Genomic DNA, 22316 nt, shown 5'->3' with positions numbered 1-22316 from the left:
CTCGAAACAGCGCAACAAGGAACACAGGTCTCGCATGGAGGCCCAGTCATTGGTGGTGAAGTGGTGCTGTTCCACCGAGCGACTCACCCGTGCGTGCTGCAGCTGAAACTCCACTATCGCCTGCTGCTCGCACAGTCTGGCCAGCATGTGCAAGGTGGAGTTCCACCTTGTGGGCACGTCGCATATGAGGCGGTGAGCGGGAAGGACGAAGTTACGCTGCAGCGCTGACAGGCGAGCAGCAGCAGGGTGAGAACGCCAAAAGCGCGCACAGATGGCCCGCACTTTATGCAGCAGCTCTGACATGTCAGGGTAATTTTTAAGGAATCTCTGCACCATCAAATTCAGCACATGCGCCAGGCAAGGGATGTGCGTCAAACCGACTAGTCCGAGAGCTGCTACGAGATTTCGCCCATTATCGCACACCACCAGGCCGGGCTTGAGGCTGACTGGCACAAACCACTCATCGGTCTGTTGTTCAAGGCCTGACCACAGCTCCTGCGTGGTGTGGGGTTTGTCCCCCAAACAGATAAGTTTTAAAACTGCCTGCTGTCGTTTACCCCTGGCTGTGCTGAAGTTGGTGGTGAAGGTGTTACGCTGACCGGATGAGGAGCTGGTAGAGGATGAGGAAGCAGAGTAGGAGGAGGAAGCAACAGTAGGCAAAGTGAAGCGCCATGCAATCCTCGGTGGTGGAAGGACATGCGCCAAACTGCTATCCGCCTCAGGCCCAGCCGCCACTGCATTTACCCAGTGTGCTGTTATGGAGATATAACGGCCCTGACCGTGCTTACTGGTCCACGTATCCGTAGTCAGGTGCACCTTGCCACAGATGGCGTTACGCAGTGCACACCTGATTTTGTCCCCTACTTGGTTGTGAAGGGAAGGGATGGCTCGCCTTGAAAAGTAGTGGCGGCTGGACACGATGTACTGTGGGACAGCTACCGCCATAAGGCCTTTAAAACTATCCGTCTCCACCAGACGGAATGACAGCATTTCAAAGGCAAGTAATTTCGAAATGCTGGCATTTAGGGCTAGGGATCGCGGGTGGGTAGGGGGGTACTTCCTCTTCCTCTCCAGCATTTGGGATATGGAGAGCTAAACGCTTCCGTGGGACATTGTGGAGATGCTTGGTGACCCAGGTGTTGGTGTTGCTGGCAGATCCTCTGTTTGTGGGGTGCCAGGTGGCACTGTCACTCCAGAGGTGGATGAAGAGGCCATGACTGCAGCAGAAGAGGAAGCAGGAGGAGCCAGAGACCTTTCTTGGTTTTTGAGGTGTCTACTCCACTGCAGTTCGTGCTTTGCATTTAAATGCCTGGTCATGCAGGTTGTGCTCAGGTTGGGAACGTTTATGCCTCGCTTCAGGCTCTGATTGCACAGCGTGCAAACCACTCGTGTCTTGTCATCAGCACATTGTCTGAAGAACTGCCACGCCAGGGAACTCCTTGGAGCTGGCTTTGGTGTGCTCGGTCCCTTGCTGCGGTGGGCAGTAGGAGGAGTACTGTCTAGAGGACGGCCGCTCCGCTTTTGCACCCTGCTCCCTCTTCTGCTGTGCTGGTGGCTCTGTGCGACCACCGCCTCTTCCTCCGAACTACATCGGTCACTCGCATGACCTTGATTCCATGTGGGGATCTTCCACCCAGTCTTCACCCGTGACTTCCTTGTCGGTCTGCACGCTTTCGAAAGCCCCAGCAGTTGGCACCTATGTTTCGTCATCATCCGAGACGTGCTGCGATGGTCCTCCCATGTACTCATCTTGAAAAATAATTGGTTGGGCATCGGTGCACTCAATCTCTTCCACTTCAGGGCTAGGTGGATGGCCCTGGGAAACCCTGCTAACAGAGTCATCAAAAAGCAGAAGAGATTGCTGCATGACTTGGGGCTCAGACTGCTTGGCTGATTTGCAAGGGGGTGAGGTGAAAGACTGATGGACATCGGCTGCAGGTGCCAACTGTGGTCTTTCAGCAGGAGACTGGGTGGGAGACAATGTGAAGGAACTGGATCCACTATCAGCAACCCAATCTACTATCGCCTGTACTTGTTCAGGCCTCACCATTCGTAGAGCAGCATTAGGCCCGACCAAATACTGCTACAGGTTTTGTCGCCTACTCGCACCTGAGGAAGGGGTTTCACTTGTGGGTGTAGTTGGCACAGATCGACCACGTCCTCTCCCTGCAACAGGAGCTCAACCAGCAGCACCACAACCTGGGCCACGTCCCTTATTTGACGCTCTCCTTATATTTTTTGAATTTAGGATCTTGCCCTAAATGGGTGATTAATTAATAGTAAAAAAGAACGACAGTATGTAAAAGGTATATCTCACACGACGTGAACCAGACTAGGCCTCAATTAAAGAGTTCTTTGCACAAAATGGCTGTATTTCAAATGGCTGTATTTCAAATGTCTGATTCAAACCCCTGTATGTAGGGGGGTATCTCACACGGTCTGAACCTGTGTAGGCCTGAAGTAAATATATCTTTGCACAAAAAGGCTGTATTTCAAATGGCTGTATTTCAAATGCCGGATTCAAATCAAACCCCTGTATGTATAGGGGGGATCTCACACGCCCTGAAGTAAATATATCTTTGTACAAAAAGGCTGTATTTCAAATGCCTAATTCAACCCCCTGTATGTAGAGGTGGTATCTCACAGGGCCTGAACCTCTGTAGGCCTGAATTCAATATTGGTGCACCAAATGGCGGTATTTAAAATCTCTGAATGTAACCCAAATGTATTAAGGGTGTATCTCACGATGACATCTGTATCAAAGGCTGCCAACAAAATTTTTGGAGCCCAAACCACTGTTTGTTTAACAACTGAATTTGACAGCAGTATATAAGCCTGTAATTTCACACGTGCTGATGCTGCAAGGCCTGAAAATAGTGTTTTTTGTCAAATAAGTGTGTTTTTCAAGCCCCAGAAAATGATGGTTGTATTTCTAGCTTAAATTGCACACTGACTAATACAGATATTGTAGATTGCCCAAAAAGTCTTTTTTTGCTAACAGAATATGAATGCTGTATATATTAAACTTGAATTTAACACTTGCAGATCTGGCAAATACTGTTTTTTGAAAATAAAAATGTGTTTTTCAAACCCCAGAAAATTATGGGTGTATTTCTACCTTAAATTGCACACTGACTAATCCAGATGTTGTAGTTTGCCCCCAAAAAATGGTGATTTGCAATGTCTCAAAAGCTCAGATGCAGTGCTGGTGCACTGAGCATGCATAAAATGGCCGCCGCCACCCACCTAACTAACAGAATTCTAAAAGTTAGTATTTTTGGTCAATGAGCTCAGGGCAGGGTAAAACAATAGTGCCCTGCACCCACACAACTATTTGTCTGTAGATTAAAGAGTTAGATTCTCTCCTATGCTCTCCCTGAAATCACAAGTCCAGCAGCATCCTCTCCCTACACTTGTAACAGCAGAGTGACGTGCAGCGCTATGTGACTCAAGCTTATATAGAGCCTGGGTCACATACTGCTCTGGCCAATCACAGCCATGCCATTAGTAGGCATGGCTGTGATGGCCTCTTGGGGCAAGTAGTAGGACGCTTGTTGATTGGCTGCTGTGCAGCCTTTCAAAAAGCGACAAGAAAGCGCCGAACACGGAACCCGAACTTTTACGAAACTGTTCGGGTTCAGGGTCCAAAAATCCTAAAGTTCGGTACGAACCCGAACTTTACAGTTCGGGTTCGCTCAACCCTAGTCTTAAACTTCCCCCGTCAGAAATTCGACAGCTGCACTGACACCATGAACTCAAGACGTACAGTAGTCTGCATTGACTCTCAGGGCTTACAGAGACTTGTAAGGGTCAGGTACAAACATAGCTGAGTATTTACAGAGTCTGGTCTTGGGTCTGAATTTAGTAAGGGGGTAGGTATCTGCTTAGTGGGACTAAGGTCTTTACTTAGGGTGTCTGGTCTGCATTAGCTTCGATGTTTAGGTCTATGGTCTGTATTGTTTTACAGAATCTGGGGTCTGTATTTGTTTAATACATTTGTGTTTCTTTTTATTAAGGCATATATTCTGGGGTATGGAATGGTCTGGGGTCTGTATTTGTTTAGCAGGTCTGGGTTATGGGGTGTGTGTTTAAGCTGTCAAGTGGAGCTGGGTTTTTTATTTCTTTGAGGCTCTTGCCTGCATTAGTTTAGGGATTTAGGAGGTCTATAAGTAGCAATGGGCTCTTTATCAATTTAAAGGTTTAGGGTCTGTAGTTTATTTAGTTCTGTTTCTGTCTTTTTTTCATTTAGATGTATGTTCTGGAGGTCTGTACTTGTTTAGGTTCCCTCTTATTCATTTTTTGAGGTGTGATGACTTCATAGGCACTACTTGTGATTCAGGTTGGTAAGCATGCCATATCCATGCCATTTTAATGTATTGTTTCTCAGATTTTGATCTAATTTCTTAAAATTGGCAAGAGCAAGCTAAAACAAATTAACTTTGCCTCTCTTTTGCAGACATCCATTGTCCATGTTTGACCACTCATGGGAGAAATCAGGCCCATGACTATAATTGGCTGACCTTGTGTTTCTCTAGTAAAGACCAAGCACAGTTTACAGGGGGAAACAAACACAGCCATGTACAGTAGCTCATACCCATAGTATGGACAATTTTGTGACATCCAATATTTCAAAAGGGTAAAATTAGGTAAAATTACATTAGAACAAAGTGGATATAACTTCCAGCTTGATGTTTTAGAATACACTTACCCACTAGGAAGCTGGAGATGAAAGGGAAGTTTGTGATTCCCAGCTGTAAACATGTGGGTTTCACCTACAAGAAACAATAGAGATCAATATGAACTGAATTAAAACGCATATATTAATTGAAAAAATATTAGTTTTCACGGCAGAGGCTTTGTACAAATGTGAAAAATCAAAGCAATTACTCCTAAAATACATCCCAACATCCCACTGAACCTCATGTGACACTCACAAGGTCCAAAAAGCTGAAATAATCAGTTTTTTTCTGGTAGTGACTTGAGAGCGGATATGGTCATTACAATCCTGCCATGCAGTACTGACGTCCTGAGAAAGGACAACTACATGGACTTTTTACATTCTCCTCATGCCTGCCCGGTTTTATACTACACTTCAAAACCATACTGATTGTTTAAATGGCCTCCTATAAAATTGTGAGACATGTAGACTATGTGAGCCCAACTGGGCACAAGGACTGATGTGAGCAGTGATAAACTCTATACGGTGCTTATTAAGATGCCTTTTACTTTGGATACATGATTATTCGATATATAAGTATTTTATTAGGGAAAACAATTCACCAGTGACCATAGTTCCCTCCACGTCATGGACATAATTAGACAACTACATTGCAAGCTCCTTTACCACACTGTTCCTATGTCCTTTTGTGTATAAACATGCATTTCTTGAGATATCGTCCTATACCATACCTGATGAAGAGAACTGAGTAGGATACGTAAATGCAGCAATGGATTATTACATGCCTTCTTCTATGTACGTTGCTAAATAATTGGCTGAACTGGTGAACTGGATGGACATATGTCTTTATTTAGCTCTGGAAATTATGTTGCTATATATTATATAATATAAAAAAGATGGTACATGACTAACAAAGCAATGTCATTCCAAACTGTTTCCTAAAACTGGATGAACAAGTACTGTTATTTATCAGTTGGAAGCATGATAAGTCTCCTTGTAATAAAGATTCTGGAGCATCTATTCTTATCACTATGATGTGCCATTCCTTTATTATTCCTTCTAGAAGCTATGAATGAATTGTCTGCAGTTTGCTATTTGCCAGTTGGGGGATTTCTCTGCACAGTCTGGTTATTACATGGGGAATGCAAGTACGGTAGTTACTAAAACAGACATGTCAGGAGAGGTTACAGGTGCTCTTTAAAGCAGGAAACCAAGGATTTATGCAGTGATGGTGACAAATTAATAATAAGGAAAAAAAAAATCACAATACAACAGCACTCTGCAAACACAAATAACATACAATAATGCCATAATTATAGAAACAATTCTGGTGCTAATGCTACGCTTATTTAGCAAATTTGAGATGCTTGGCAAATACATTTTGTACAAAATTATTTGGGCCCGTCTGCCAAACGTCAAGGCGATCTCTATAGGACAGGTTGAAGGCAAGAGTTGAGCGGCACTCCTCATTTAATATAGACGGTGCTCAGTGGTATGTATAATACCAATGTTGATAGAAAGACCACGGCACTCAATAAAGAATGATGCATAAATATCTTATTTATTTTCTTATATTTATTTATATTTTTTATGTTTTATATATATATATATATATTTTTTTTTTTTCTCTATCGCCACCATGAACCTTTCCTCAGCAGAGGTCGCTGAATCAGCCATGACATTACACATTGCCTATTTGTATATTTGTCTGATTTACCTATGTAATACTATCATCTGTGGTAGATGTATTGATCTGTCTATACCCGTCTACCAGTGGCGGATTATAATTGGGGCGTTTGGGTCTGTAGCCCCGGCATCGCTGGGGGGCCCAACGCTGACCCAAACGCCCACAAACTACGGCAGGGCATGGGAGCACTAAGTTCCCTGTCCCACCGATCACTGCTATAGGCTTCAGGCCTACTAGGCCTGAAGCCTATGTGGTAGTAAAAGCCTGGCGCATGATGACGTCCTCACGTACGCGCGCGTGACCTGGTGCAGGGCTTTGATGTACGCGCGCCTGCCTTACCATCACGGACACAGGTAAGTATTAGCCTTTATATATATTTTAATTTTTTTTTTTTGTGTGTCAACTTTGGGGGGCAGAAGAGGACATATTACTGTGTATCACTTAATAGGGGGTACTGTGGGTGCAAATCACCTAATGGGGGGCAGTCTGGGAGCTAATTACTTAATGTGGGGCATAATACCTAATGGGACAGTGTGGGGGCTAATTACTTAATGGGGGCAGTGTGGGGGAAATTACTATATGGGGGCAGTGTGGGGGAAATTACTATATGAGGTAGTGTGGAGGGAAATTACTATATGGGGCAGTGGGGGGGAAATTACTATATGGGAGCAGTGGGGGGGAAATTACTATATGGGGCAGTGTGGGGGAAATTACTATATGGGCCAGTGTGGGGGAAATTACTATATGGGCCAGTGTGGGGGACGTTGCTTTTGGGGAGGCACTGTAGGGGCTATTCTATTACAGGACATATTAGGGGACATTATTTTTGGGAACACTATTCAGGCATTATTACCTGGAGCAGAATATAGGGTGTTATTACTGGGGGCACTCTAGGATTGGGATTGTTTATCAAACTGGTGTAAAGTAGAACTGTGTTGGTTGCCCATTGCAACCAATCAGATCTCACCTTTCATTTTTGACAGCTCCTTTGGAAAATGAAAGAAGGAATCTGATTGGCTGCTATGGGCAACTAAGCCAGTTATACTTTACACCAGTTTGATAAATGACTCCATAATGTCTACTGGGGTCACTATTTTTCAGCAGTATAGTACCTGGGGCATTGGGAGGCACAACGGGCACAGTATTGGTAGTGGCAGCAGGATGACCAGAATGGGGGTGGTTGATGGAAAATGTTTGAAATCTAACATGTCTGTGTAATAAATTCTGTAGAGACGAGATGCAGCTGAAAGAATGTGTCACGATGGTCTGGGTCAGGCGCAGAAGAGGAAAGAGAAGGTCTACATGACAGGAGATGTCACTGGATGTAAGAGGTATGTGGTGCTGTATTCTCCTATATGTAGAGCTGGCTCACTACTGTGACTTGCGTCTCATCATCTCCTCCAAGTCTTTTTTATTATAATCATATGTATTTTAAATTTGGCAAATATGTAACAGCCCAGATAACAGTGATAACTTTGTGTGCAGATAATGTAGTAGATGTTCCCTGCAGCCCTATGTAGTACCCTGCATAATACAATAATTCACTGTGTTATGTGGGGTGTTACATAGGACTGCAGGTAACATCTATGGACATCTGTACTCAGAGTTATCAGATGGTGGGAGTCAGACTCCTGGCATTCCGCCAATCAGATGTTTGAGGAGACCGCGATGTTCCAGTGAGCGCCGCAGCCTCTTTGCTCCTTACCAAGCACAGCGCTGTCCATTTGATAGCACTGTGCTTGGTATTGCAGCTCAGCCCCAATCACTCGTATGGGACTGAGCTACACCTAGGCCATGTAAACGATGAATGTGATGTCATATGACCTAGGAAGAGACTGTGGCGCTCACGAAGCACCACAGCCTCTTCATACAGAAACATTTTTTAACTAAAATTGAGGGAGGGCCCCAAGTTGGGTAGACAGCTCTAGGCCTATCATGCACTTAATCCGCCCCTGCCATCTACCACTCTATGAATCGTGTACCTTTGATGACAATCATGCCTCTTCTACTGTAACCATATACTAGTACAATCATGTGACATGTAATATATTTTTTATCTACTATATGTAATACTTGAACCCTATGATATGCCACTTTGTTCTTTTTCTATATGTTAGGCCGTGAACAAGTTCTTGGGTAAGACCGAAACGTTGGCCAGTATACTACTATGAATTTATTTTTTTTCCGGATGGCTCTATAGGACTGGAACCTAACTTAAATACTATCTAACACTAAAAACGCCATAAAATTCAGGGAGTGCAGGTTCCACATGCATGCTGGGTCCACTCTGTCTTTTACCATTTTTGGTGCCATAACGGCCTCCATTAAATCCAGGGAATGCAGGTACCATTGTCCATTGTGCATGTTGCATTGTGTTTTTTATCTTCGTGTTTCTAGCCATGCTGGCGTGCACCTGCACATTAGGACTGACACAGTTGGACAAGAAAATAAGGTTATGACTGATGGAATAGAGTCCATAAAGGGATATTCACATCATTTTTCTGGCATATCATCAGGACACATTCACAGATAAGGCTGAGTTGCCACTTCAGTCATTTGGTCAGTGATTTCCATCAGTGATTGTGAGCCAAAACCAGGCGCAGGTCAAAAACACAGAATAGCAGCAAATCTTACCATTATACCTTATGTGCTCATGTATCGAGCGTATGTGTGCCCCGGTCCGCAATGCATGGGTACTGACTGACTGACTGCCATTTGCGGATGCGGACCCATTCACTTAAACGCTGGGCACACTGTATGCAGCCTTTAAGGACACCCCACAGAGCAGACCCCTAGAGATGAGCTAATTGCTCAAAATTCGAGTCTGAATTGATTCTACCTGAATCAGAAGTGTTCCAGTGTGCCTGAAAAATGGTGTAGGACAATCTGAGGGTACACACACACACAGGGGGGAGGGAAGTGACCACTGCGCTCCACCCTCACCCCTGGCCCTGCCTACTTGCCTCGCAAGTCCTAATGACAGGGGACAACTGGACGGCAATCCCTAGCTTGGAATAAGTGCAGGAAGGACAGACCAGACAAACAACAGAATGTGAACGGACCGAGTCAATACCAGGAAAGCTACAAAGTACAAATGGAGCAAGCAGAGAATAGTCAGGAGAAGCCGGGGTCATAAATACCAGGAGAGTCGTGAAGTACCAAAGGAGTCAGCAGAGGATCGTCAGGAGGAGGCCGGGGTCAGAATACAAGGAGATCAGCAAAGTACACAAAGAGCAGGCAGAGGATCGTCAGGAATTCAGCAGGAGGTAAGTACGCCAGAAAAGACAAAGTTGCAGGTGGAACCTAAATAACAGGCAATCTGTGGCCAGCAGACTGCCTGTTTAAATAGGGAGCCAGAGGAGTCAAGTGACGTGGCCAGCGTCACATGATTCCACACAGACTACACAGCCGAGCGCCGAGTGATCAGCTCGGCGCTCAGCCCTAAAACCATTCTCATGAATGCGCATAGACGCGCGGGGGGCATGCATAGTATTATCAGGAGTACGGGCGACGCTGGACACGCTGATGATGCGTGCGCGCTCCGGACGTGCCCGCCTCCTAGACCGCGCCGTGACACTGAGGTCTCATAAGACTCACATATTTTTCTCCTGTGTCTCACTTTTTTTCCATTAATTTTCTTTCTCTCTGACTGGAACACTGGCTGGATATCAGCACTGTTCAGTCACTACCTTCACTGGATGTGCACTTGTCTACTCACTTACCCAGCTAGCATCATGCCACAACTCTGTTCTGGATGACTTTGCTGGTTCATGTGCCTTTGCACTCCTCACTCAGACCACTGGCTGTGCAACACTGACTTCTGGTGAAAAACAGGAAACCGAACCTTGAGCACTCCCTAGACCCCTTCCAGGTGGGTCACGCGGTCTAATCCTCAGCAAGCCCAATTGGAGGTCGGAGCAGTCACCCCTCTTCTCTTCTGTCTACATCAGCTATACCTCTGATCAAACTAGGCTGGCATCTTCCAATACAGCACAATAAAACTTGTCTATCAATATGGATGAAATACAAGAGAGTGACAAGAGAGGGAGGGGGGAGAAGAGAGTGACGAGGGAGGGGGGAGAAGAGAGTGACGAGGGAGGGGGGAGAAGAGAGTGATGAGGGAGGGGGGAGAAGAGAGTGACGAGGGAGGGGGGAGAAGAGAGTGATGAGGGAGGGGGGAGAAGAGAGTGACGAGGGAGGGGTAGAAGAGAGTGATGAGGGAGGGGGGAGAAGAGAGTGACGAGGGAGGGGTAGAAGAGAGTGATGAGGGAGGGGGGAGAAGAGAGTGATGAGGGAGGGGTAGAAGAGAGTGATGAGGGAGGGGGGAGAAGAGAGTGACGAGGGAGGAAGGGGGGAGAAGAGAGTGACAAGGGAGGGAGGGGGGAGAAGAGAGTGACAAGGGAGGGAGGGGGGAGAAGAGAGTGACAAGGGAGGGAGGGGGGAGAAGAGAGTGACGAGGGAGAAGAGAGTGACGAGGGAGGGGGGAGAAGAGAGTGAGGAGGGAGGGGGGAGAAGAGAGTGAGGAGGGAGGGGGGAGAAGAGAGTGACGAGGGAGGGGGGAGAAGAGAGTGACGAGGGAGGGGGGAGAAGAAAGTGACGAGGGAGGGGGGAGAAGAGAGTGACGAGGGAGGGGGGATAAGAGAGTGACGAGGGAGGGGGGATAAGAGAGTGACGAGGGAGGGGGGATAAGAGAGTGACGAGGGAGGGGGGATAAGAGAGTGACGAGGGGGGGAGAAGAGAGTGACGAGGGAGGGGGGAGAAGAGAGTGACGAGGGAGGGAGGGGGGGAGAAGAGAGTGACGAGGGAGGGAGGGAGGGGGAGAAGAGAGTGACGAGGGAGGGGGGGATAAGAGAGTGACGAGGGAGGGGGGATAAGAGAGTGACGAGGGAGGGGGGGATAAGAGAGTGACGAGGGGGGGAGAAGAGAGTGACGAGGGAGGGGGGGGGGGGGAGAGAGTGACGAGGGAGGGGGGGAGGGGGAGAAGAGAGTGACAAGGGAGTCCCCAGAGCCAGAGACCAGATCATCTTATTGTCCTGGTGGTAAGTAGACAATGCAAAATGTTTATTATTTAATTGTTTAGTTATTAATACTACATTGGAAACTAATTTACCTCACATTAAAAGGACACTATAGTCCCAGAACCAGTACAGTTTAATGTAGAGGTACTGGTGTCTATAGCCTGTTCCTGCAGAGAACAGACCCTGTGCAGTACTGGTGGTAAAGGAGCACTATAGTGCCAGGAAAACAAACTCATTTTCCTGGCACTATATAGTTGTTAGGAGTGGGGCACCCTCGTGTCCCCCTCCCACTGGGCTGAAGGGGTTAAAACCCCTTCAGCCACTTACCTTTCTCCAGCGCCGGGACTGGGAACTCTTCTCCCCGATCCTCCTCTCAGCTTCGAATGCGCATGCACACGCATTAGAAACTATGTTCCGCGTCTTCCCACTGTAATTTTCACAGTGAGAATCGCGGAAGGACCTCTAGCGGCTGTCAGGGAGACAGCTACAAGAAGCTGGATTAACCCTAAGGGAAACATAGCAGTTCTTTTAATTTAAATGCTGAGAAAGGGGTGGAACATATGTGATGTCATGATATGGGCAGATCATCTGATAAGGGGTGGGGGGCAATTTTTATCTTGCCTAGGGCAGCAAAAATCCTTGCACCGGCCCTGTCCCCACCCTTCCTGCATGAGGAGGCTTAGAATGGAATGGAAGGTTCCATTCTATCTAACTGCAGCTCTGCCATGTTTGCTGTCACCTGCTGGTGATCCAGGCACATTACATATAAACAGTTGCAAACATTAGAAATGCACAGTGTGGTGAACCACAACAGAATGCATAGAACAGAATGCATAGATGACATTAATGTTAGCAGACACAGATAGAAGCCAGGTGCAGGAGTCCATCACCAGTCTGGGGTGTTACAAATGCATAACAGAGATCTGTCCGCTGTCCTGACATGTCTCTTTAAGTGAAGACTTGTATTCACCATAAAATCATTTTGGAACAGCCTTCTCTTTTTTAAACTGTGTGTTGTGTCATTCTTCCAGAAATGTATGAATAAGTTTTGCAATGCAGGTTTCGGTCCTGTCACACGTGCAGGTGAAGCATATACTGTAGCTTCAATGTGCTTCACTTCTACAGTCAGCATGGAGGAAAACCATACTGTGGTGCAATGACTGCATGAACAATCGTTCTGGTATGTGTATATGTTAAACATATGACAAAAACATGACGTGAACCCAGCCTACGCCATATAATATGCAAACTAAAAGGCCTACGTGTTGCAAAGTAATCATTCATCCTGACACCCACATTTGACCAGAAATCCAGGGAGAGCAGCAGGAAATGCTAGCAGAATGCTTGGGTGTATAGGGAGAGGCATTACCAGTAGAAATAGGGAGGTGCTCATGCCGCTCTACAGAGCACTAGTGAGACCTCATTTGGAGTATTGTGCTCAGTACTGGAGACCATATCTCCAGAAGGATATTGATACTTTGGAGAGAGTTCAGAGAAGAGCTACTAAACTAGTACATGGATTGCAGGATAAAACTTACCAGGAAAGATTAAGGGACCTTAACATGTATAGCTTGGAAGAAAGACGAGACAGAGGGGATATGATAGAAACTTTTAAATACATAAAGGGAATGAACAAGGTAAAAGAGAGAATATTTAAAAGAAGAGAAACTGCTACAAGAGGACATATTACTTTTAAACCTTTGCCCCTCTAATTTAAAACTATCAGGAAGTATTACTTTACTGAGAGAGTAGTGGATGCATGGAATAGCCTTCCTGCAGAAGTGGTAGCTGCAAATACAGTGAAGGAGTTTAAGCATGCACGGGATAGGCATAAGGCTATCCTTCATATAAGATATGGCCAGGGGCCATTCATAGTATTAAGTATATTGGGCAGACTAGATGGGCCAAATGGTTCTTATCTGCCGACACATTCTATTTTTCTATGAGATGTTCTTATTTACTTATCAAATCAACGAGACATAGGCACTCTAATACTTATCCATATGCCAAGGCCCTGACACTCGTTTTTATAGACAGTTTTTATAGACAGCCAAGGCCAAAGCTGTATACATCTAGATGCAAAAATCCATGTACTTGACTCACTGTATATAGTGCTGACATATTCCACAGCACTTTACAGACATTACAGGGAGTGCAGAATTATTAGGCAAGTTGTATTTTTGAGGATTAATTTTATTATTGAACAACAACCATGTTCTCAATGAACCCAAAAAACTCATTAATATCAAAGCTGAATATTTTTGGAAGTAGTTTTTAGTTTGTTTTTAGTTTTAGCTATTTTAGGGGGATATCTGTGTGTGCAGGTGACTATTACTGTGCAGAATTATTAGGCAACTTAACAAAAAACAAATATATACCCAATTCAATTATTTATTTTTACCAGTGAAACCAATATAACATCTCAACATTCACAAATATACATTTCTGACATTCAAAAACAAAACAAAAACAAATCAGTGACCAATATAGCCACCTTTCTTTGCAAGGACAATCAAAAGCCTGCCATCCATGGATTCTGTCAGTGTTTTGATCTGTTCACCATCAACATTGCGTGCAGCAGCAACCACAGCCTCCCAGACACTGTTCAGAGAGGTGTACTGTTTTCCCTCCTTGTAAATCTCACATTTGATGATGGACCACAGGTTCTCAATGGGGTTCAGATCAGGTGAACAAGGAGGCCATGTCATTAGATTTTCATTTTTTATACCCTTTCTTGCCAGCCACGCTGTGGAGTACTTGGACGCGTGTGATGGAGCATTGTCCTGCATGAAAATCATGTTTTTCTTGAAGGATGCAGACTTCTTCCTGTACCACTGCTTGAAGAAGGTGTCTTCCAGAAACTGGCAGTAGGACTGGGAGTTGAGCTTGACTCCATCCTCAACCCGAAAAGGCCCCACAAGCTCATCTTTGATGATACCAGCCCAAACCAGTACTCCACCTCCACCTTGCTGGCGTCCGAGTCGGACTGGAGCTCTCTGCCCTTTACCAATCCAGCCACGGGCCCATCCATCTGGCCCATCAAGACTCACTCTCATTTCATCAGTCCATAAAACCTTAGAAAAATCAGTCTTGAGATATTTCTTGGCCCAGTCTTGACGTTTCAGCTTGTGTGTCTTGTTCAGTGGTGGTCGTCTTTCAGCCTTTCTTACCTTGGCCATGTCTCTGAGTATTGCACACCTTGTGCTTTTGGGCACTCCCGTGATGTTGCAGCTCTGAAATATGGCCAAACTGGTGGCAAGTGGCATCTTGGCAGCTGCACGCTTGACTTTTCTCAGTTCATGGGCAGTTATTTTGCGCCTTGGTTTTTCCACACGCTTCTTGCGACCCTGTTGACTATTTTGAATGAAACGCTTGATTGTTCGATGATCACGCTTCAGAAGCTTTGCAATTTTAAGAGTTCTGCATCCCTCTGCAAGATATCTCACTATTTTTGACTTTTCTGAGCCTGTCAAGTCCTTCTTTTGACCCATTTTGCCAAAGGAAAGGAAGTTGCCTAATAATTATGCACACCTGATATAGGGTGTTGATGTCATTAGACCACACCCCTTCTCATTACAGAGATGCACATCACCTAATATGCTTAATTGGTAGTAGGCTTTCAAGCCTATACAGCTTAGAGTAAGACAACATGCATAAAGAGGATGATGTGGTCAAAATACTAATTTGCCTAATAATTCTGCACGCAGTGTATAATTGCTTACTGTCTCAAGAGGAGCTCACAATCTACGTTTCCTATCTGTGGGAGGAAACCCGAGTAACCGGAGGAAACCCACACAAACACAGGGAGAACATACAAACTCCATGCAGATGTCTTTTGTCAGTGCTGCAAGAGACCAGTGCTGACCACTAAGGGCTCTTTCACACCTGCGTTCTTTTCTTCCGGCATAGAGTTCCGTCGTCGGGACTCTATGCCGGAAGAATCCTGATCAGTTTTATCCTAATGCATTCTGAATTGAGTGAAATCCGTTCAGGATGCATCAGGATGTCTTCAGTTCCGGAACGGAACGTTTTTTGGCCGGAGAAAATACCGCAGCATGCCAAAAATCCTGAAGACTTGCCGCAAGGCCGGATCCGGAATTAATGCCCATTGAAAGGCATTGATCCGGATCCGGCCTTAAGCTAAACGTCGTTTCGGCGCATTGCCGGACCCGACATTTAGCTTTTTCAGAGTGGTTACCATGGCTGCCGGGACGCTAAAGTCCTGGCAGCCATGGTAAAGTGTAGCGGGCCGCGGGGAGCGGGGGAGCAGCATACTTACCGTCCGTGCGGCTCCCGGGGCGCTCCAGAGTGAATTCAGGGCGCCCCAAGCGCATGGATCAGGTGATCACATGGATCACGTCATCCATGCGCATGGGGCGCTCTGACGTCATTCTGGAGCGCCCCGGGAGCTGCACGGACTGTAAGTATACCGCTCCCCTGCTCCCCGCTCCTACTATGGCAACCAGGACTTTAATAGCGTCCTGGCTGCCATAGTAACACTGAAAGCATTTTGAAGACGGCTCCGTCTTCAAATGCTTTCAGTACACTTGCGTTTTTCCGGATCAGACGGGCACCTCCGGCAACGGAAGTGCACGCCGGATCCCAACAACGCAAGTGTGTAAGAGGCCTAAGCCACCGTCCTGCCTAGCTACACAAACCTAGATAAACCTGCTATTTTGTAGTATTCTTCTGTCAATCCACGTCATCCTCATACCTTATTCCACACTTATCTCCATTGACTCTGCATAACTCTTTAACCCCATCCTGCCTAATCATGATATTCCCCTTTACTATGACTTCTCCAGACAATACACATGTCCTCTTTGTGCTCTTTCCCCAGTCAATAAATCTGACCACCTTTTGCGCCTACAGCCACTTCACTTCCCTCTGCCCACCCTTCCTACCCATCTTGGGCAATGCATACTATAGATTACACAAGGCAGGCAGCTCTGTTGCAGTCAGTAGCAGCCCATGCGGAGCAAGAACTACAGCAGCAATTGATGTACTGAGCTTAGCTGCTGGCTGGTTACCTCTGCTGATAACATAATAGGACATATGTGGACAGGCACATACCGACATCCTCTCACACAAGTTTCTCTTACATCAACTGGAGTACAACATATGCAGCAGCCAGGGCTGATGTGAGATCGTTAAGTGTTAGTAACATAGTTTATAAGGCTGAAAGAAAGACATATGTCCATCTAGTTTAGCCTGTTATCCTGCCAGTTGATCCAGAGAAAGACAAAAAGTTAGATAGCATCAGGACGAGGTCAGGTAGCCCACTGTTTGATCCACAAGACTGGCCGGTATGGTATATTGCAAATCCTTGCCTGCTTGTATCAGTAAGTATGGCCCTTTTCAGTGAAGTAAATTTGGTTTACTTCTTAGTGATTTTCATATCATTAGCATAAGCCATTACACCATGATCGGTGGGAGACTGACCTTTAGACTACCACTGACTAGGGATGAGCGAACCCGAACTGTATAGTTCGGGTTCGTACCGAATTTTGGGGTGTCCGTGACACGGACCCGAACATTTTCGTAAAAGTCCGGGTTCGGTGTTCGGTGCTTTCTTGCCGCTTTTTGAAAGGCTGCAAAGCAGCCAATCAACAAGCGTCATACTACTTGCCCCAAGAGGCCATCACAGCCTTGCCTACTATTGGCATGGCTGTGATTGGCCAGTGCAGCATGTGACCCAGCCTCTATATAAGCTTGGGTCACGTAGCGCTGCACGTCACTCTGCTGATACAAGCGTAGGGAGAGGTTGCAGCTGCGACGTGAGGGCGAGATTAGGCAGATTAACTCCTCCAAAAGACTTCATTCTGTGATCGATCTGCAGCTGTGGATCATTGAAGTGCTGATATTCAATTGCTCACTTTTTTTAGGCTGCCCAGAGCGTTTTTATATCACTTTTTTCTGGGGTGATCGGCGGCCATTTTGTGGCTTGTGGTGCGCCAGCACAAGCTATCACCAAGTGTATTTAACCATCAATAGTGTGGTTATTTTTTGCTATATCCTACATCAGGGTCAAGCTTTCATCAAGTGCATTTAACCATAAATAGTGTGGTTATTTTTTGGCCATATACTACATCTGGTGCAGGCTGAGCCTGTGTCACCCAAGTGCATTTAACCATCAATAGTGTGGTTATTTTTTGGCCATATACTACATCAGGGGCAAGTTGAGCCTGTCACCCAGCGCCTAAAAAATAGGCCCGACATTTATATTCCTCCAAATCAGTACTGTTTTAGATGGTCAAGTTATTTTTAGTGACCGTAAAAGCACAGTTTTTGTTCTGGGTTGAAAAACAATTCCCAAATTTGCCATTCTCAAAATTAGTAGTTTCTGCTATATCAGGCCTACTTTAAATCTATCCCTAAAAGGGTATATTAGATTCAAGGTGCTGATAGGATCATTCTGAAAAACTTCACACACACGCTACAGTGCAGATACAAGTCTAATTCTGTGATTAAACGTATACCTGTCACACAGCGCCTAAAAAATAGGCCTCACATTTATATTCAGCTAAATCTGTCATTACTGGTGTGCCTGTATTAGTGTAATACGGTACCTAAATAGATAGCCAGACAGTGTTAGGTGTCTGTAAAAAAAGGCCTGAATTTTAATTCAATACATTGGCCCGAATAATATTTTTCTTATTGTGGTGAACGGGAACAATGAGAAAAACATCTAGTAAGGGACGCGGACGCGGACGTGGACATGGTCGTGGTGGTGTTAGTGGACCCTCTGGTGCTGGGAGAGGAGAGGAGCATTAGTCAATTGGGTGGCCGACAGTGCATCCAGCACGTTCACATTATCTCCCACCCAGTCTTCTGCAGAAAGCGCACAGATGGCGCATGAAAACCAAGCACATCAGTCTGTCACATCACCCCCATGCATATCAGGGAAATTGTCTGAGCCTCAAGTTATGCAGCAGTCTCTTATGCTGTTTGAAGACTCTGCTGCCAGGGTTTCCCAAGGGCATCCACCTAGCCCTTCCCCAGGGGTGGAAGAGATAGAATGCACTAACGCACAACCACTTATGTTTCCTGATGATGAGGACATGGGAATACCACCTCAGCACGTCTCTGATGATGACGAAACACAGGTGCCAACTGCTGCGTCTTTCTGCAGTGTGCAGACTGAACAGGAGGTCAGGGATCAAGACTGGGTGGAAGACGATGCAGGGGACGATAAGGTCCTAGACCCCACATGGAATGAAGGTCGTGCCACTGACTTTCACAGTTCGGAGGAAGAGGCAGTGGTGAGACCGAGCCAACAGCGTAGCAAAAGAGGGAGCAGTGGGCAAAATCAGAACACCCGCCGCCAAGAGACTCCGCCTGCTACTGACCGCCGCCATCTGGGACCGAGCACCCCAAAGGCAGCTTCAAGGAGTTCCCTGGCATGGCACTTCTTCAAACAATGTGCTGACGACAAGACCCGAGTGGTTTGCACGCTGTGCCATCAGAGCCTAAAGCGAGGCATTAACGTTCTGAACCTTAGCACAACCTGCATGACCAGGCACCTGCATGCAAAGCATGAACTGCAGTGGAGTAAACACCTTAAAAACAAGGAAGTCACTCAGGCTCCCCCTGCTACCTCTTCTGCTGCTGCCGCCGCCTCGGCCTCTTCCTCCGCCTCTGGAGGGACGTTGGCACTTGCCGCCCAGCAAACATGGGATGTACCACCAACACCACCCCCTGCGTCACCAAGCATCCCAACCATGTCACACGGCAGCGTTCAGCTCTCCATCTCACAAACATTTGAGAGAAAGCGTAAATTCCCACCTAGCCACCCTCAATCCCTGGCCCTCAATGCCAGCATTTCTAAACTATTGGCCTATGAAATGCTGTCATTTAGGCTGGTGGAGACAGACAGCTTCTGCAGCACGCCAGACCTGCAGGGTATTGCGATGTGAGGTCACGGTTTTGGGCAATCGAGGGTTGCTCACTGTATTGGAGAACCCTGGGCAGGCATGCGGCAGTGAAGGAGAGGTAGACACAGTTCCTCTGGGGCACACTCTGTATATAGGGACCAGGCCTGATGGTGGATGAGGTGCCCTGGATGTTACAGGTATTTGGAGTGCCTGGGGCAAGGTCCCTTTTGGATTTGTGACGCCAGTGCCTGTAACGGTGGCACACCGATTTGTAGTGGGAATAATTGAGGTACACAGATGGTATAGTGAACCAAACGTTTCTTTACTGAACAGTCCAACTTTATACAGTAGGGTAGTTATACAGTCCTTTGTATTACAGCTTGCAAGCAGGCTTATTCCACAAGATGGCAGGTATAAGTTATGCAAGATACTCAGAGGGTAAATCCACAATGCACTCAGAATCAGGTTGTACCTTTCCTCAGAAATAGTGTACACTGTTCCTTTCTAGAACTCCTGTCTGGTTTCAATCCCAAGGCCCAAATGCCTAAATGGTGGCTTATATCCTTGGTATATATATATATCTTCCTCTCGTATTAAATCCTTGCGTTTCTTCCTAAAGCATCTGCCTATCAGGGTTACTTATCTTTGCCTGTAGTATGTTGGCTTTATTGCTGCAGGGCTGTGGTTTCTCCCAGGAGGTGACGTCCTGCAACCGGGGTGTCTCTACTGAGCTAAGCCTAGCCTCAGGAGCTTCAGGTGGACGAAGTAACTCCTCTAGTCCCCTGGAATGAACTACCACTCCCCTGCCTGGGCCTTTCTCATATATATCTAGGGCTCTCTAGCTCCCTCTAACACAGGTAAATGCATACACATAACATTAAATGTAATAAAGACACATTAACCCCTTTTGTGCAGTGCCCACCTTTACCTAGTGGGACACTACATACAACCACGCTATAACGTTGCCCGTCCTCGGCGCAACATGGAGGGGCCCCGCCTGGCTGGATACTGCAGCCTGAAAGACAAAATGAGAACCGGCATACATGGCAAATATCACAGCAACAATACAAACATTAAACTGAAGGAATGGTGAAAAGGGGCGTCGTTCTCTTCTCTCAGGATAATGGAAGGGAACAGGGGCGCTGACCTGGTGCAGCGTATCAATAAACCAGGATAGTCCATAAATGCAAATTGTCCATAATATAACAGTAGAACAATATAAAACGATGTAAAGTTCTTGGAGGCTCAAGGAACAAATATGAGTCCGTACCCAGGCTTGCAACAGAGTTAAACAGGGGTTTCCCTTGAGGGGCTACCTGGGCTCATGATGTAGTCCTCAAACCTCACAGGTGGGTGTCCCCTGGTAGAACGGGTAGACCTCCTTAGTGGCGGAGATTCGTCCTGCCTGAACTCAGGAAGGTCAAGGGAGCTCACCGCCTCTGGAACTTCTTCAGGAACTCTCTGAGGTAAGGTCTCCTGAGACGGGAGACCAACAGGAACAGGAGCAGGAACCAGCAAATTCAACCAAGGCGTGAGGGCCCAGTGGAGTGGCTCTTTATCGTGGATCAAGTTCTCCACAGCCTGCATAGGGTCCATAGGTGGAGCCGGCAATTCCTCCTCAGAAGGCTCAGGCTCCATCTCCTCCGCCGTTGGTTCTCCTTCGATACAGGGTTTGAGGCGGTTCCTGTGAACAACTTGGGGAACTTTTCCTTCTCTGGAAACCTTGTAAATGTGGGCTGCAGCATTAGGTATGGCAGTAACAAGGTAGGGAATCCTTTCCCATTTGCTGTCCAACTTGCTGGTCCGGTGGTTGTTTTTCAACCAAACCTTGTCTCCAAGAGCCAGGGGTCCCGCATGGGCAGTCTGGTCGTAGTCTTTTTGCTGGCGTTCCCGGACATTCTTCATGCGTTCTTGCACAATCTCCTTGGCATTAAGAAGACGCCTCTGGTGCTCCACTACCCAATCACTCCTTGGCAGTGGGTTGATCACATCCGGCACTTGTACCCCCAGGGAGTGATCCGCAGGTAATCTCCCTTGTCGCCCAAACATCAGATAGAACGGGGTGTAACCGGTGGAACAATGGATGGTGTTGTTATAAGTGTACATCAGTTGTGGCAACAGAGTAGGCCAATCACCCCTCGTATCAGGGGGTACTGCTTTCAGCATTTCAATGAGAGTCTTATTCATCTTTTCACAGAGTCCGTTACCTTGCGGATGATAGGCGGTGGTCCGGACTTTCTGGCAGTTGTGCAGCAGGCACATCTCATGGAACAGCTGTGACTCAAACGCAGACCCTTGATCGGTGAGGATCCTTTCTGGACAGCCGTAGGGCAGAAGGAAATGTTTCCAGAACGCCTCCGCTGTAGTCTTGGCTGTCAGGTCTTTCACAGGCACTGCTACGACAAACTTGGTGAAGTGGTCAATTATAGTCATGGCATATGTATACCCAGAGCGACTCGGCTCCAACTTCACATGATCAATCGCGACAAGTTCTAAAGGAGCTGTACTTACAATAGGATGGAGAGGCGCCCTCTGGTCATGGCGTTCAGTCCGCCCCACAGCACAGGCAGTGCATTCTCGGCACCATTTCTCGATATCCTCTCTCATCCCAATCCAATAGAATCTTCTCCGTATAGTGGCCTCAGTCTTTTGCACACCGAAGTGTCCGGACTGGTTGTGGTACATGTCCAGTACCAGGCTGGCATCCCAACGTGGCAGGAGAATCTGGTAGACTCTATCACAGGACACTGGATCCAGACTCCTTCTGAGCAACAGGCCTCTTTGAAGGAATAGTTGGTGGCGATGTCTCCACAGTCTTACTAGTTCTGGGTCTGCACTCTTCCTGCGGATTCTCTCAGGGATTTTCCCAACTGGTAAGGAAGTCGAGCAGTTCACCAAGGACTCTACTTTCGGACTGGAGCTTAATCCATCTTTCTTGATCGCCTCTGGGACTCAGGATCATCTGATGAGGGAGGATCAGCAGCAGGGAGATTTTCAGTACGAATATTATCCTGCTGGCAAATTTTCTGTAGAACGCGGGCATTTCCACTTCTTCCCAG

At 46.7% G+C, this 22316-nt stretch overlaps 1 protein-coding gene across 2 annotated transcripts in view; it reads right to left on the bottom strand.

Moving 5' to 3' along the window:
• The window catches only part of ARRDC4 (arrestin domain containing 4), a 108762-nt gene that overhangs the window by 56145 nt on the left and 30301 nt on the right, over positions 1-22316 (bottom strand). For both annotated transcript variants that reach the window (XM_040414214.1, XM_040414215.1), the window contains one exon: positions 4709-4772. In XM_040414214.1, coding sequence (XP_040270148.1) covers positions 4709-4772 — 64 coding nt within the window. The remainder of the gene's footprint in view (positions 1-4708; positions 4773-22316) is intronic.

Source organism: Bufo bufo, chromosome 1 (genome assembly GCF_905171765.1).
Source record: "Bufo bufo chromosome 1, aBufBuf1.1, whole genome shotgun sequence".
NCBI classification, from domain to species: Eukaryota; Metazoa; Chordata; class Amphibia; order Anura; family Bufonidae; genus Bufo; species Bufo bufo.
The sequence above is the reverse complement of the archived record's forward strand: the minus strand, read 5'-3'. Positions and strand labels throughout refer to the sequence as shown.